Genomic DNA, 16,056 nt, shown 5'->3' on the forward strand with positions numbered 1-16,056 from the left:
CGAAAAATGTTATTCAAATACACATCCTTAATTGATCAAATTGGAAGTTTTCTTTAGCACTCATGGATACCATCAATTACCATTTTTCACTGTGGCTGAAGGCTGAAGTTGTCCTGCTCGCAACTGCTGCGTCGCTAGATTAAGTCCTGACGACAGCAACTGAAGAGCACGAACAAGAAGAACAAGTTGCTCTGCTTTGCGTGCACCTTCGCTCATTGGCACTGAAAGGTTTAAACTTGCAGATGCTCCCTCCGAACTGGGACTTGATCCATTCCCAGTGGAGGAGGAATTACTTGATTTCCTCGAGAGGCTCTCTGTGAGAGCTGTGAGAGGATTCGCCCTCGACTTGGCCAATTCAACGATGCAGTCCACCAAGGCAAGGACAAAATTCAACTTGGCCAGAGTCTCATTGTGCTCACGCTGGAAAAGGAGGAGATAATTCTAATTGCAGACTTTTTATTATGAGCATTGATCTATTGGCTATGACAAGCTCCATAGTGAATGAGTTATCTCAGCAGACTTTCATTCTCAAATGATTGCAATCTCAGTTTGTCAAGCGTGATGAATTCAACATTTTTCCTCCACCTTAAGAAGAATATATTTCGATACCTCCACTACACAAAGGCTCAGCAATCGCCCACCGAATCAAATCTGCTCATCTGGTAACCCAACATTACGAATGCGCTCAGCTGGCAGTAGCCGAAGCATATACACTCACCTCCAATTCTCTAAGTTTTGGAGGTGATCGATTTCTTTACATAATATCATTATTTATCTAATAATACATTCTAAAGGATGATAAAGCACTGATCTGAAAATGTTAATAGGTTATACTACGAGGTATGCGATCACCTATTTAATTCCTATCTCAAAAATAATAACCCATTCATGCTGAAAAATGCTGCCAAATTGAACGCTTAAAATCAGATGTAGTTAAATCTCACCTCCAGAAGAGTTTCCTCGGGAAGTTCTGGGGCTACAAACATAAGTGGTCCCTCAAGGGCAGAAGGCGAGCTGCCAAAGGGCAAAGAGTCACCAAAGGTCTCGTGGAATAGGCCAAGGCTAGGCCTGCGCTGGAGACATGCAGGTACATCTGCAAGCAATAAATAAAACACAATAAGTTATTCAGATTTTTATTTACATCTTAAAATTGGCACCACTTCATTAACGCTATGCCTAAATCCAGAAATAGCTGAATTTTCTCTCCAACCAAATGATTTAACATGTGTACTACAGTGAAAATACTTCAACCAAATGTATCTATGAGCATCACAATACATTTAGAGGAATAAATTTAAGATAGCATCATTTGTTTACCATTTTAAATAGACTTACTTCTACAGTTAAATGAAAAACAGCATGCAGGTGGACCCAAGAGATTGACTTAATTCTACAGCACAAGGCAATATTCTGTGAAGAGAGCCATTTGATTACAGCTAATATTCGAATTTACAATTATAATCCTAAGATTGAAAATTCACCAATAAAAAACCGTAAAAAGACTACAAATACATATTAAAAGTTTAACCTATTATTCATCTAGTAATATCTCCACATGGTGAATTCCCATTCATGGCTGATGGTGGATTCCCCCTCAAATCAAAACACCCATGTCTCGTATAGCGCAAGGGATGCGTTCCTTGGGGTCTTTGCGCTATACGAATTTGCGTTATACGAGAGCGTTTTAACATTGGGAAGATAGGGATGCGTTCCTGGTAGCATAGGTTTTGGGTATTGAATTTCCTCTAAAACATATATATTCCCATAAATAGCCTTAGAAAACATTATTTATATAAATGTTTATAGTTTAAAACATCTTTAAAGATAGTATGCACGCATTTGAAGACTTTTATTCACGTTCAAAAAAATTCTTACGTGCTTTTGAAATTCCATCCTGTCGTGCGGGTGGGCTAACATCTGCTATCTCAGGGGTTCGTAATGCATTGCCGGCAGTTGACGATTTTTCAAACCAGTCGAAAAACAACTATTGTGTCACCCGGGACCTTTTGTCGCTCATTGAAATGACAGGCAAATGCTACTTTGAATGCCACTTCATAGCTAGCGGAGTTTATGAATGATAAATCATTTTAATGTGAAGTCCTCCGAGTCTTTAGCAGCTACGTGAAACAGTCTTTAAATGCCTTGAAACCTGATCCAAGTTTTCCTTCCCTGAAAATGAATGAACGAGAATGCATTCTTTTCCAAAAGAATATTGTCTCGTCAACACTAAAAACTAGTTGAGGGGGAAAGGAGCCACTTTCAAACACAGCTTGGAGTTTATCAGAAAATGTTGTGGTGACTGTGCTATCAACACTTGCAGATTCACCTGATATCGCCGCATTTAAAATACCAGCATGCCGTTTAAATTCTGGAACCAACCGGAGCTTTCACTAAATGTCTCGGAGCGATTACCACTCTCGTCTTTTTGTACTGATTCACCATGAACTTTCCGTATGTGTAGACCGCTTGGTTGAAGTGGGTGCGGCTGAGGTCACTGATGTTTTAACTTCGTCTTTATTCAGAATAAGGCATCGTGCGTTTAAACTTCCGCGCAATATCGCTTTGACGTTCTCCATTTTCAAAGCAATTGACCTATATCAATTTCTCTTCTAGGTTTATGGTTTTTCTTGATAAATTCTTGATTTTTCTACCCACATTCCTATTTTTTGCCATTTTCTCTTGGTTTTTACTCTGCATGGCGCTATCGAAATCACCTTCTACTGCTGAACTGTATTCTTGAGATGCAAGAGGGCCTACGACTGCAGGGAGGGAACGAAGCTATTGTGTTTGAGACTCTATAGCGGACCCTCTTATATGTTGATGCTATTCATGCTCAACTCGACCACCGTTCCATTTCTCCTCCGTGAATACCGATGACCTTGAAGGCTTTAGCGTAGACCCTCTACCTGGAAGTCAACCGTCCGATAACCTACGACGGCAAAAATTACGTCTCAACCAGTATTGCTTAAAAAAACTCATTTCCATTAGCCCCACGCTTAATTAATGATCTAAATTAACTCATTCTGTTAAGGAGACTAGATAAATTACTTCGGTAGGCCGGCTATCTGGACCCAATGACGAGTAATACTTTTGGCCATTGCACAGCAATGGATTTCGATTAATATATAAACAAAAAAGAAAATTTGAGGCAAGCAATAATATTAATATGCGAAAAATGATAGAAATTTCGTGTGTACTTAGCGCAAGTTCACGCTTTATCACAAGAGCGTTTAATTTTTTTGATTAGGCTACACTGCGTTGCAATGTTTCCCCGAGGAACGAAATTGCGCTAATCGAAATTGCGCTATACGAGACATGGGTGTAATTCAATCCATCCATCATAACAAAATTTCATTCCAAAGTAACCGATTGGTATATACTTAATCCATAAGTGGACAAGGAAGGGCTATGTGACATTCAATAACTAAAACTTATATTCTTTAAAAACTGTAGTAATGAGTTAACCATGTTATCTCTTAATTTACTGTTTTATATTATTTTAATGTATCCTAAATGCGTGATCAATCATAATTTTATGTTTCTATACGATGAAAGCATTGAAGTCACGACATAATATATCAGTGTCAGATAGAATGTGAGTGCTTAAAATTGGGAATGTTAATGTTCTCAACGTCAATTCATGTTTGAAAATATGGGGTTACATGGAATTGAAAATAACAGCATTAAATCTAAACAGATTTACTTAGTTCTTTGATGAAACTGATGCTTATCTAATGATCATGTCATTATTATTATATGTATTGGCTATTATTTTAAAATTAAAAAGAACGAAAACAAGCTTTATACCAAAAAGTTATTATTATTTTAGTAAAGGCATTTTAATAATTCCAAATGACCTAATGGGAGTAGCTACATAACTAGGTCTTACACATGACTACTAATAAAAAACCAAAATGGCTACCCAGACAAACTGAGAGCGCTGAATTATTTACCAGTGATCTCTGGGAGAGTCATTGCACGGGTTCCAAAGGGTACAAAAGGGGGTTGACGCAGATCTGGTGCAGTAGGGAAATTGCCACAACGATCGCGATCACTTCGGGATCCACCGAGGGCAGCAGCATTGTCGGCCATGGCAAAGTCCATGAAGGCAGACGTGGGTGAGGTTGGGAGCCGAGATGCAGAGGGAGATCCAAGGATGGGGGGGAGCGTGCCCCCACTGCAGCATACACCACCGGCAGTGGCTGCAAACAGAGGTCCAGTGAATGCAGTGGAGGCGGCTGATTGGAGCAGGACAAGAGGTGCAAAAAGATGCAAAACAAATGTGCAAAATATAAGCATTATAAAAGCATTCCAAGCTCAACTAGAAAGAAATTAGGAGACATTAAAGAAACAAAAATAAAAAGCAAATGATGAGCAACTAAGCAACCAAACATAGATATAGCAACTAAGCGACAACTACAGGAATGAGCTGTTCAGAGAAAAGATTTGTCAGAATCAAGTTGAGAATTACTGAAGCCATTCTGAGAGTAATCAATTGCAAAAAAGAAACAGCCAATTCCTAAACCAACCAAGAAATTTAAATGCATTAAAATTCTTAGAAATGGGTGAAAAATTCATTTACATAATTTTCTGATTTCACTTGTCTGTGGCTAAGCCTGGGTTGAGCTCAACCCTTACCTATCCAAACCAACCTTCGAATTGGATCATTAAGTGAGAGTGAATGACTGAATATGTAGGCAAAAACTTATTAAATTTTGCTAAATATTATTACCCCACACGAAGTCTTCTTCTTCATAAGAAATCTTACAGTATTACTCGGTAAAAAACAGGAGGAAACAAGGTCATATATAATTCTAATCATGAAAAGTTATCATTTCAAGAATTTATAAAATACCCAGAGAAAAAAATGAGTCAAAAATGCAAAAAATAAAATATTTCCAGGGAGGAAAGATTAAAAAACTGAAAGAAATATTTAAAACTGCAAATTGAATATTATCAATTTCTCTCTTTGCATAAAATCAATTTAGGTGATATAATACTTGAACTTAGCTAAAATCACTGCAGTACATGAGTAGCATAAAATATACAGTGGAACCTTCATCTATCGTATTTCGAGGGGATGGACGAAAAAAACGATGAATGCGGGAAAACGATCAATGCGGGAATGTTTTACTATGTTGCCTATGTAGCAGGAAACACAGGATTTTGGGGAGTAATTGTGATATTCTTTAAAGGATTCGTATTAGAATTTAGTTGATTAAAGGAATAGTTGAATTTTATGGATTCACTTAGGTCGTATTGTTGATTTGCCTAATATCTCTTCAAATATCCTATGGGAACACACCACCTCGTGAAAAAATGTTTGCATGCCATCTCTGCATTTACACGGCTACCATGGATTTCTGTCAGATGTAAAAATTCTTATCTATCAAATGCCATTTCAGAAGCACACCCACCCGATACTCAGCTCCATCCAACTTCTTGATCTCAACAGGTAGCTCGCTATACCTCAACTCCTACCGTCACGTGCTAGTGGACAACCCTATGCGTTATGCAATACTCATATGCTTCTACCCTGGATCTTTTCATCTTTTCCTATTATTTTCAGTCCATCTTTTTGAGTTCTCACCTTCTTTGGGACCATGGTCCCAAGATGAGTAAAAACAATATAACAAATAAAAATTTAATCTGACTTTATTAAACCCAAACTGAAAACACTAGCTGGTTGGAAGTCAACACACACTGGAAAGCATGGAACCACTCATACGAGGTGAAGTTCGAAACTGACACTATCGCGTATGGCGTACGCAGAACCAACTGCAGAGGGTATGACCATATGGCTGCTCCACAAAATTTTTTGTCCTAAAGAGAAGGCAACTTGCCCACTCTTTTCCAAGTAGAGTATCACCCAATTAGCATACGAATTCAAATGGCTTGTAAGGAGAAACAAAATATCCTGATAAGATATTCCTTCATAGGTGACTGTGAAAAGAGAGATTTATAGTGTAACTTCAAAATTGCAACCTGATATGTTTTGGGAAAAATATGCCACATCAACTTCTGAGAAGCTGAGCTGCGAGGATGTTGATTTTTGCCAGAATGCTGAGTCTCCGTCCTATTTTGTCAACTATTTCCTTGCTTAAAACGCTTAAATAATGTCAGAAATATGTCGTGTTTGGTCTCATTCTTTTTTAAATTACATGCACATTTCTAAAATTGCCGTTATAAAGGTATAATAACAATTGCAGAAAGTCATTGTGGGACACCATTTGGACTAATAGGAGACCCTTGCAGCAGTTGACCTTGGGAAACTGGGAACTTTGAAGCATGTAGGCTAAAAAAGGTCTTTGGGTGAGAAAGAGGGAGGCGGGAAACACATTTCATTATCCTCCTGTAACTTGATATTTTCTTATGAAGCTAATGATTTATGGCCATCATAATATCATCCCTTTGTGAGCCATAATGCGGGGTGTTTGAAGCCTTCTCGTTAGTTTTGGAGAGGAAAAAAGCCTCAGAAGGGGGCCGGAGGGCTGATAGGAGGGGGATGGCGAAGAAGCATGTTTCTATTATTCTCCTGTAATTTGATATTTTCCTTCGAAGCTAATGATTTGTGGTCATCGTAGCATGATCCCTGAGGGACTAATGATCTGGGGAGTCTGAAGCCATATTCAGAAAGGAGGAAGGCATCCAAGGGGGGCTGATGGCTGATGGGAGGGGGATAGCGGATTAATATCATAAGGCACTGAGCTTCTCCCTATGGTAATTCTATCTCTTGGGGGTGATTCAACAATGTGCCTGTCGTTATTATCCATAAATGACACATTGTAAATACTTCCTTTCATTTTTGTCAAAGGATGGATGTGGGAAAATTATACATCCAGACCATGATCTTCAAAGGATCAATGCAGGAAAACGATAATTCAGGGAACAGTAAATGTGGGGAAAAAATTACATAATCTGTATGGGTCTTCATTTGGGAGCAGGGACTGCAAATGGTGAATGCGGGAAAACAATCAATGCGGGAACGAAAGATCGAGGTTCCACTGTATACAGTTTGATGAAAAATTGCCACCATGCATTTTTCATGACACTCTTTCCTAAAGAAAAAATCATGCATAAAGAGTAACTCCTTTGTTATAGTGGAATGTCTATTTCTCAACAGATTTTGTAACAGTATTACTAAGCAAGGTATAATTCCAGAGTATGTCAATTTTGGAGGTAAAACTATTCACAGGAAAAATTTATTCCAAGTAAAATTAATACCATAAAATTCTTTGATTACAGTAGAAAAGAATTCTGATCTGTTTATGCTGTCATATGAAACCACAAACAGCAAATGCTTTGGCTTAATTTCCAACACAACATTATGACATATAAAAATGAACAGTGAAAATTAGTAATTCAGGGAAACTAGGCATGCATGTTGTGGATCTACATTAAAATTTGTCTTATGCACAGCATGAAGAAAGCAGCATATTTATATACACACTTAAAAATTTATTAGATTATTAGTAGTTACTCATTGAAACTTTGAAAAAATGTAAGAAAACTTAAGAATAAATTAAGTGAAATATTTCCAAGCATTGATAAATTATAAAAGCATAAGTATTAGTCTGAATATAATCCCCCTTTTTTCCAAAAATGCCAATGGTAAAAGTAGAGAGGGGACTATATTCAGACGCATTTTTATAATTTTTCCTGACACTGAAGCCTTGTAATTAGGGGGGACTACATTCAGAAGGGGACTATATTCGGAGAAATATGGTAATTGAGGTCCTGAGTGCTAATATGATATTTATATGACCCAACTTATTACCTTGATTAAAAAATTCCACTGAATTTCGGGGACATACACATGTACACAAGTAAATAATCACTTGGAATTATAACATAAATGATGATAATGGTAGAGGGCCTAAAGCAGCAGTTACCAACATTTCATCTTGAGAAATGAGGACTAATGTTAAACTGCGAGAGGTCAGTGTTATGATTAAGGCCTCCATTATGAGCTTTTTCCGTAAAAAGGAATAAAAATTTACCCCTGCTAAAGAGATTAGTAACCAAGAGCATTTAAAATATAATACTTAACTATCTATATTTTATCATTTGCTATTACCATATGCTTACATAAAAAATTCATTTTAGGATATTTTAGGAACAGAATTTTTTCACTGAAAATGAACAGGGTCTTGGAACACACCCTGTTTGTATGTTGAGGACTCACTGTACATATAATTTTGGACAACCAGTTACATTTCAGTACGACATCATCTGGAGGTATCACACTGCCAGATGATGTCTCACGGTGATGAAACTGCTAGTAAAAAATTTAATAGGTTAAATTTACAGTTTTTTTTCAAATGAAGCAATTTCACCAAGTGATGCCTCAAAATATTGATTACACTTGAGAAGTCATAAGATTTTTTTAACATCCTGTTAATTACTTCTAAAAGAACAATTATGCTCCAATTTTGGAACGTTTAGTAGGCTGATATCAATCTCTAGTAGATATCAATATCCCACTCAAACCCTCAATTACTTTTGCACAAGTTACCTAGTAATTAAATTGACTCCATTTCTCTACTAAATGAATACCTGATCGACGCAGGGGGGAGTTATTAGGAGTTTGTCGTGCTGTAGCTCCCGCACCAGCAGCAGGCATGCCTCCAACACCAAGACCAGATGCACACTGTGCCACAGGGGAGACTTGCCATGTGGTAACAGGAGGGGGAGTGCCACACGAGCTCCCAGAGGCAGACCTCCGCCTACCTCCATTGCCACTGACACCACCTCCGGGGGGTGTTCCAATCATGAACTGCACCTGAACAAAATATCAACATGCTTCATATTAACGTGCTGCCTTCTCAAATCCAACAGTTATTGAGGATTCTACATTGAACTTTTGGTTCAATGTAGTCTTCAATTATTCTCTTGAGAGATTTGGAGTAAAAAGAGACTAATTCATAAAAATAGAGCAATACATGTATTATAAAATTCCAACTTTCTCAGACAATAATAGCCACAAAAATGGAACCAGACTGATGAATGAACTGCAATTGGTTAGGCCAAATATTAAAACCAATGAAAGGAACATTAATTACTGGCAAGTGATTACACTGTCAGTACATAGGACATTTATCACCAAATGTTTTGCTTTAAAAGGTGGACACCAAGGTTAGATGCCTGGGAAGAGCCATACACAGCAAGTAAAAATGAATCAAAACAACAAATATTACAAGGGGTACATGCACATATTTAACAATAAAATTCTCATTGCCACTCAGTGATGAAGTCATTGGAGGGTATTACAGAACTTTTTCAACAACTCATTTTGTGCCAGTTGCTACAATAAGACTAGGACATATTTTTTGCTCAGAGAATGAACTTTAATTAAAGATAGTTATGAATCCTAGCTAGCAATAGTCTTCAGAGAAAAAAGAGCTATGCACTTACAGCAGGTGGCGACAGGGAGCTTATATCAGCAATGTTCCGATGAGAGTCATGGGTCCGCTTCATGCTGATAGGTTGAGATCTAGGCACTGCATTCTGCAAAAAAGGGAAAGGTAGTGTAAATTTCTAATAACAACATGACCACAGACAGATAACTTCAAATCCAGAAGGTCTTCTTCTCTTTCACATTCATAGATATTATATGTTCTAAACTCAAAAATGATTGGTACAATAAGACAATAAGGCATTGATAAAACTGAATATCATCAATGGTTTTCATGATTTGGGAGATGGTCGCATAACTTTTTTCATTTACCTGATCATCACATATGTCGTAAAAAATGAAATACCTTTCAAAAATCATGCAAAAAAAATCTCCTTCAAAAAGCATAACTTGAACTTCATATTTGTAAAACATATAGCAATTTGCAGGGCCTGTTTTGTATTCAACTATGCCATTTTAGCAGAACTGTGAATGAAGTACATATGCAAAGCCGTAGATTGAAATGTAAGAGAGGAGTAGTTTGAGTGATTCATAATAGGTAGGTTTAATTTTTTTTAAATATGAAAAAAACATGTAAGCCATTTTCTTTACTCACAAACTACTCATTAATTTGACTTTAGCATGATTTTTTGATAAAGCTGTAACCTGACACGATGGGGTTCAGGAATTCACTGATAGAAACGCCACCCTCTGTTCTCCCCTTTCATTTGAATGAAAACTCCTCCCAAGTAAATGTTTGCCCCTTTACACCTTATTCTCTAGACTCCACGTTCCTCCTACTTTCCCTCCTTCCAACTCCCCTTTCCGTCTCCCGCCACATCTCACCTCTTACGGCTTTGCTTTTCTTTCCATGAACCTCAGCATCAGCAAACTCCCAGTATCATTACACTTACTGGGATGTAGGAAGAGTAAGGTAAGAGGATGCTGTTCCCACGATGAACCCATGCATTGCATCTGGTGCACTTACTGAGTCTATATTTTGGCTCACAGTGCAAAGAGGGTTAAAAATCCTCATACCTTTGTGGGTGATCGAGGGCTGGAAGATGGGCTCCTATGCCTCACGGTAGCCTCATCATTGTTGTTCTCATTTTCCTTCAGAGATCCAGGATTGTTGCTCAAGGCAGCTGCATGATGAGTCCCTCCCTCGCGAGCACAACTCCCATGGAGAAGGTGATACGTTTCACGGTGGGTAGGAACAGGGATTGGTTCCGATGAATTGGGGACAACTGGCTTTGGAGAGCGGCTGGGAGAGGCTGGGGGTGACTCTGCGGAAGGTTGAGTCATCTGCCGAGATGTGTGGTGGGGCCGAACTTCGGCCTGACCAGTAGCTGGTGAAACTGGAAGAAAGCTTGGCCGTGGTGGACTGGCAAGAAGAGGACACTGCTGGTTGTTCTTTGACCCGTGTTGTTGGAATGCTGAAGCCTTTCCCCGTGGTTGACCCCGAACAATAACAGGCCTAGCAATAAATAGCAACATATACCTATTAGGAGCACAATGAATGCATGGACAAAAGTAAAGAAATTCACACCATGCCTTATCATGACAAGTGTCATAAAGTAACCAGCAACAAAAAGATAGCAATAAAAGATAATAAAACCTGCATTCCAAATACATACACCAAACGTACAATCAATGAGCCAAACCAAAGACAATACCACCATTTCCGAATACAGAGAAAATATACTGAGATGATAACATTACAGAGAGATCCAAAGTTCCCACATACATGCACAGTTGTTAGGTAATTTTTTTCAGAGGATAAATTCACTCAATATTAATCATGATAATGATTCCAAACACACTAAGTTCAATCAACAGGTGAGCTTTCCAATGTTGGTCTTCACATGTAATGCATTTCCAACTAAAAATTTTTAAAGAATAGCGAACTTATACATGCCATATTGCATTTAACATCCGATATGAAAAAGATTAAAATTATAAGTTAAAAAAAATATTTTTTTTGGAATAGTATCAACCTACTTTCTTTCCTGAATAAGTATGATTTATGACCATGAAGGTATTATGAAAGTGACGATCTAAGGATTATATAAATATTTTAGGTATACCATTAGCTTAAGATGCATTTCTAATATTAATTATTTGGATTATATACTGAGTGACACAAATGCAAAGATGTATTCTATGCACTGATAAATAAAGGATATTTTTTCATCCATTCAAACCTACCACACAGCTTCACCTTCCAGCTTTCAATATACATTTTTAATTCCAAATACTGAGGACAAAATGATTTTATTCATTCCACTTTAACGTTGATATTGTCTACCATTGTGAGTTATGTATTTTGAAGGAGATAATTAAGTTAAATAGCAAAAAATTCATCCAGCCACTTGCAATCATACCAAAGATCTGCATTTATCCACAATACAGTGGAACCTCGTTAAAGCGAGTACCGGCTATAGCGACACCCCCGCTATAACGAGAGATAGCCGATGCACCGTCAATTGACCCTATAATAAGCGTGTTAAAAAATTCGTTTTTACGAGACCCTTTCGGTGTTGGCTCTCGCCATAGCGAGGGTTTCACCGCCGGAAGACTTTCATCAAGACTCCTTAACCTCTGTAATTGCTAGCGATCTGTTAGAAATGAAGTTAATGGAGTGCTCAGTCTCAAATTTATTTGGTAAACTGTCGTTTGATAAATATAATGATTGACGAAAGAATGCTTACCATGATATTTATACAGTGCGGCGCTTATAAATTGTTTGAATAGTATTTGAGTAAGGAAATTTAGTGATGCAAAAAAACATCGCCTTTCGCCTGGATTTATGCTCACGTTTATCGGATAGATGTTTATCTGTCGCCGCACCACTCCTGTTCCTGTATATCTGTTCACAACAGGTATATTGGCTATTATTTGCTCCACCTCCGGTAAAGCGACAATTCGCTATAACGAGTGTTTATTAGTGCACCGTGGGGTATCGTTATATCGAGGTTGCACTGTATTTAATTCAGGACTGGAGGAGGTAGGATATATGTACTTCAGAAAAAATAAATCCATCAGCCCATTTATCACCCCTCCCTTTCACATGCGATATTTATTTAACAAATCAAATTATTCCCTTTTTGTGCACTAAATTGAAGTACATTTTATAAACCAATAAATCAAACTAAATACTATAACCCTATTAATGATTCCTTTGAAAGAAAAACAGGCAGCATGCTTAAAAAAATCATAAGTCCCAAAGGCAATGAATTGATATAAGATTTCTGCAAATCAGCAATTGCAGTCCTCTTAACACATATGAGATGATTTCCCAATCATTGTGCACTATCATAAAAAACAGATTCCAAATACAGACCAATACACACACAAAATTCCCACTGCACATTTAAAGAATAATATTTGAGATGCCCTTCATAAGAAAATCCAAACCTAAGGTACTAAGAAATAGTGATCAATCAAATCTATATGGATCAATGGATCCAATTGAATACCAAATCCATAATTCCATGCAATTAGATGGAATCTTTGAATCCCTTCCCTTCTGTTCGTAATATCCACTAGATATTAATGCAGTCTTTGGGAGTCTGATACATTTCTAACATCTCAAGAGCCTATGCAAGAAACAGCTAGTGGGGGCTGTCAGCACTATAAAAAAAGAGGGCTTGGCCTTGCATTTAAGATTTAAAAAATCAACAAGACAACATGAAAATCAATACCAATTGAAATAACAAAAAAAAATAAGTAAGATTTTTATGCACTGCACTAAAAATATATGAATTACCTTTCCATATCATTCCATTCCTATAAAAAATTACCTTGAATTCATACAGATGCTTAAGATTGAAACTAAAGGATCATAGAAACTTCTAATGCTACACCTGAAAATTAAATGGCCATTTTTTTTCAAACAAGTTATGTTTCCAAAAAGAAATCAATAGCAACAACATCTCATAAACTCTGTTTCCTCAGACTTTTGGAATTCTGTTATGGATAATGCATTCTATATGCTGATGATTGAAAAGTTTCAAGGAGAGTTGACACCTATGCTGATAGCTGTAGCCTCTAAAATTTTCCATTAAAGTGGAAAATGGCCGATGTTACTTCCATATTTCAATCAATATGTAAGAATTCCATAGATAATTATCAACCCATTTCCATTCCACCAGTTGTACCTATTGTCCACGAAAAAATCATTCTTAAATTTCTCCTCTAATTCCCACTTCCCTACTTATCTCCTCAACAATATGGGTTCCCTCAGGTGGGCCATGTCTTAGCAATCTCATATTCATACACAATCACATCAGCATTTGATCAATCTTCCCTGCTTGACGCCAGCTACATTTCTTATACAGTTTGATACAGTTGACCACACCCTCTAGTCATTTAAGCTAAAAAACATTCACGGCATCTCTCTTCATCTTCTCATAGACTTCCTGTCCTACAGAGGTAATTCTTGACAGTGTAGTCTCTACATCCTTCATAGAAGCCACCACTGTCCCCCAAGTCGGTGTTCTTGTTCCCCTTCTATTCACCCTTTATATTGACGAGCTCTATTTTGTTATGTTATTGTGGAATTCTGATAAGGATAATGGATTCGGTGCGCTGACGACTAAGATTTTCAGAAGAGTTGACAGCTATGCCCTAACTACACACAATTGAGTTCCACCCAGAAGCTGAAGATAAATCCATTTAAGTCAAAACCCTGACCATTTCACTATGCGTTAATCCTATAAAGTGAATGTATAGCTTCTCTAGTCATTCAGTCCCAGAAGCTACATGTGATAGTGATTTTGGTGGGCTTTTTGACCCCAAAATAACCTTCCTCTCACATAACACACATCTCATAGAAGATTTCTTTCAATGTGTTATCTATGTACTTCCTAAGTATTAAAAAAATTGTATTAAATGTCAGAGAGTCTACAAAGAAAAATGATAAGCAAAAGTTGTCCCTAACTGTTACAATAAAAAATTATTATATGTACTTTTAAAGTTTTCATTTGAATCACCCAGATATTGATACTAATCTAATGTGAAGTCTACATAAAACTCAATTGATGGTTTAAATATTTCTGCTCAGAAATTGTTTATTGCATAATAATAATAATTAAAAATTAGTTACCTTCTTCCAGCACCTAGCACTTTGAAGCTAAGGGGTTATGCATAACCTCTGAAATTAATTCTGTTTAACCTTAATCATCCTTTCTTTGATAACCTAAACAATAGTCCAAATCCCTTCCCTTGTTAAGTAGAATAGTGACTGGAATTAACTTCCATCACACAGGTTTGCCACAATATCTGCTGCTTTAAGTGAGTGAATCAAGGAGCTTTACCAGAAAAATACAGCGATCCCTCCCCGGTTAATGGGGAGAGTTGCCTAAATATTGGTCATACACAACCCCTTACAAAGTACATATTAATGGAAATATGAATTAAAGAACTGTTCCCAGAAAAGAGTTAATCAATGCAATCCAAAATAAAATTATACAAAGTCTTCAACCCATAACAATTTTTTAGACAATTATAGAGCACATTGGCAAAGTAGATGGTCAATTAGAATTACAAATTTATTCCATTTTAATCAAGATTAATTTTATTCCACACGAAGAATATTGATAAATTAGTGATCTTACTTTGGAAAAGTAGAACCTTGCACAAAACAACAACTTTTAATTATTAGACTCAAACCAGAAGCTCACATATAAATAAACACAGAAAAGTAAGAAATGGAATAAAATTCACAAGAGACTAAAGATATTACACATGAGATTAGCTACTTACTCGCCATACTCTCCAGAGCGGTGTTTCTCAGAGCTATTGCTATCACAAGAGTTGTCCGATGGAATGTTTGCTGGAACCAGAACAAAGTCATCTTCATGACTAGAGGCACTCTCATGGCCTGCAGCTGACATAGGAGAGCCTACATCAGAGATAAAGATAAGGGACTCTATGTGGATGGGGATAATACGCCTAAGCTGTCATTGAAGAACTTCATTTAATATACCAATATTAAAATTGAAGAAAGAACTACAGGGAATATGACACTCTTGCCCAGAAACAGAATTTAAAATTCTCTTCAATAAATTTACTAGTTCCAAATCTAAATCTTTACTATTATTCTATAAAATATTTTTGCTAGCTAAAGGAATCATAGGTCTTAATGCAGAAGTAAAATAGATTTTTAATTATGAATGAAAAACTTCAAATTAGATATTAGTTTTTCAAGGAAGTGATAAAATATGGTTATAAATTTGAAGAAATTCAATTTCCATAATTACATAAATACCTCTGATAATTACATAAAGCTAATTGAGATATACAATATGACATGGATTGTCCATGGAAGTGGAATATCTAACTACACACACATGGAATTTGTATTCTTTCAGCCTCTATTTTCAGGTCAACTATTATTCACAATTAATATGGAAAAGAAATAAACATCGAAAGAAAAGAACTAATGTCAGTGAAAAATGAGCGATTTTACCAGATATTTAGCACTTGAAATCCCATTTGGTTTCCTATTGCATTGCTCAAGAGCTTGATTTAAAAATATGAACTGTAGAATAGACCTTGGAGAGATACCATAAATAGCATTAAGATGTGTCTAACAAATTTCAACAGCCCTAACTTAGAAAGCTGCTGCCCAAGAAAAATGAGGAAGTAGAAGAGTAATT

The 16,056-nt window shown here is 36.7% G+C and overlaps 1 protein-coding gene across 3 annotated transcripts in view; it reads right to left on the bottom strand.

Moving 5' to 3' along the window:
• The window catches only part of LOC124158678 (serine/threonine-protein kinase ULK2), a 39,528-nt gene that overhangs the window by 4,610 nt on the left and 18,862 nt on the right, over positions 1–16,056 (bottom strand). Inside the window, exons 12-18 of one of the 3 annotated variants that reach the window (XM_046533908.1) lie at positions 15,161–15,230; positions 10,433–10,871; positions 9,415–9,507; positions 8,557–8,782; positions 3,954–4,238; positions 945–1,093; positions 81–420 (exon numbers count right to left, since the gene is read on the bottom strand). In XM_046533908.1, coding sequence (XP_046389864.1) covers positions 81–420; positions 945–1,093; positions 3,954–4,238; positions 8,557–8,782; positions 9,415–9,507; positions 10,433–10,871; positions 15,161–15,230 — 1,602 coding nt within the window. Of the gene's footprint in view, positions 1–80; positions 421–944; positions 1,094–3,953; positions 4,239–8,556; positions 8,783–9,414; positions 9,508–10,432; positions 10,872–15,160; positions 15,300–16,056 lie in introns of all 3 variants that reach the window. The other 2 variants (XM_046533907.1, XM_046533906.1) reach the window with 2 other exon arrangements.

Source organism: Ischnura elegans, chromosome 5 (assembly GCF_921293095.1).
Source record: "Ischnura elegans chromosome 5, ioIscEleg1.1, whole genome shotgun sequence".
Classification (NCBI taxonomy): Eukaryota; Metazoa; Arthropoda; class Insecta; order Odonata; family Coenagrionidae; genus Ischnura; species Ischnura elegans.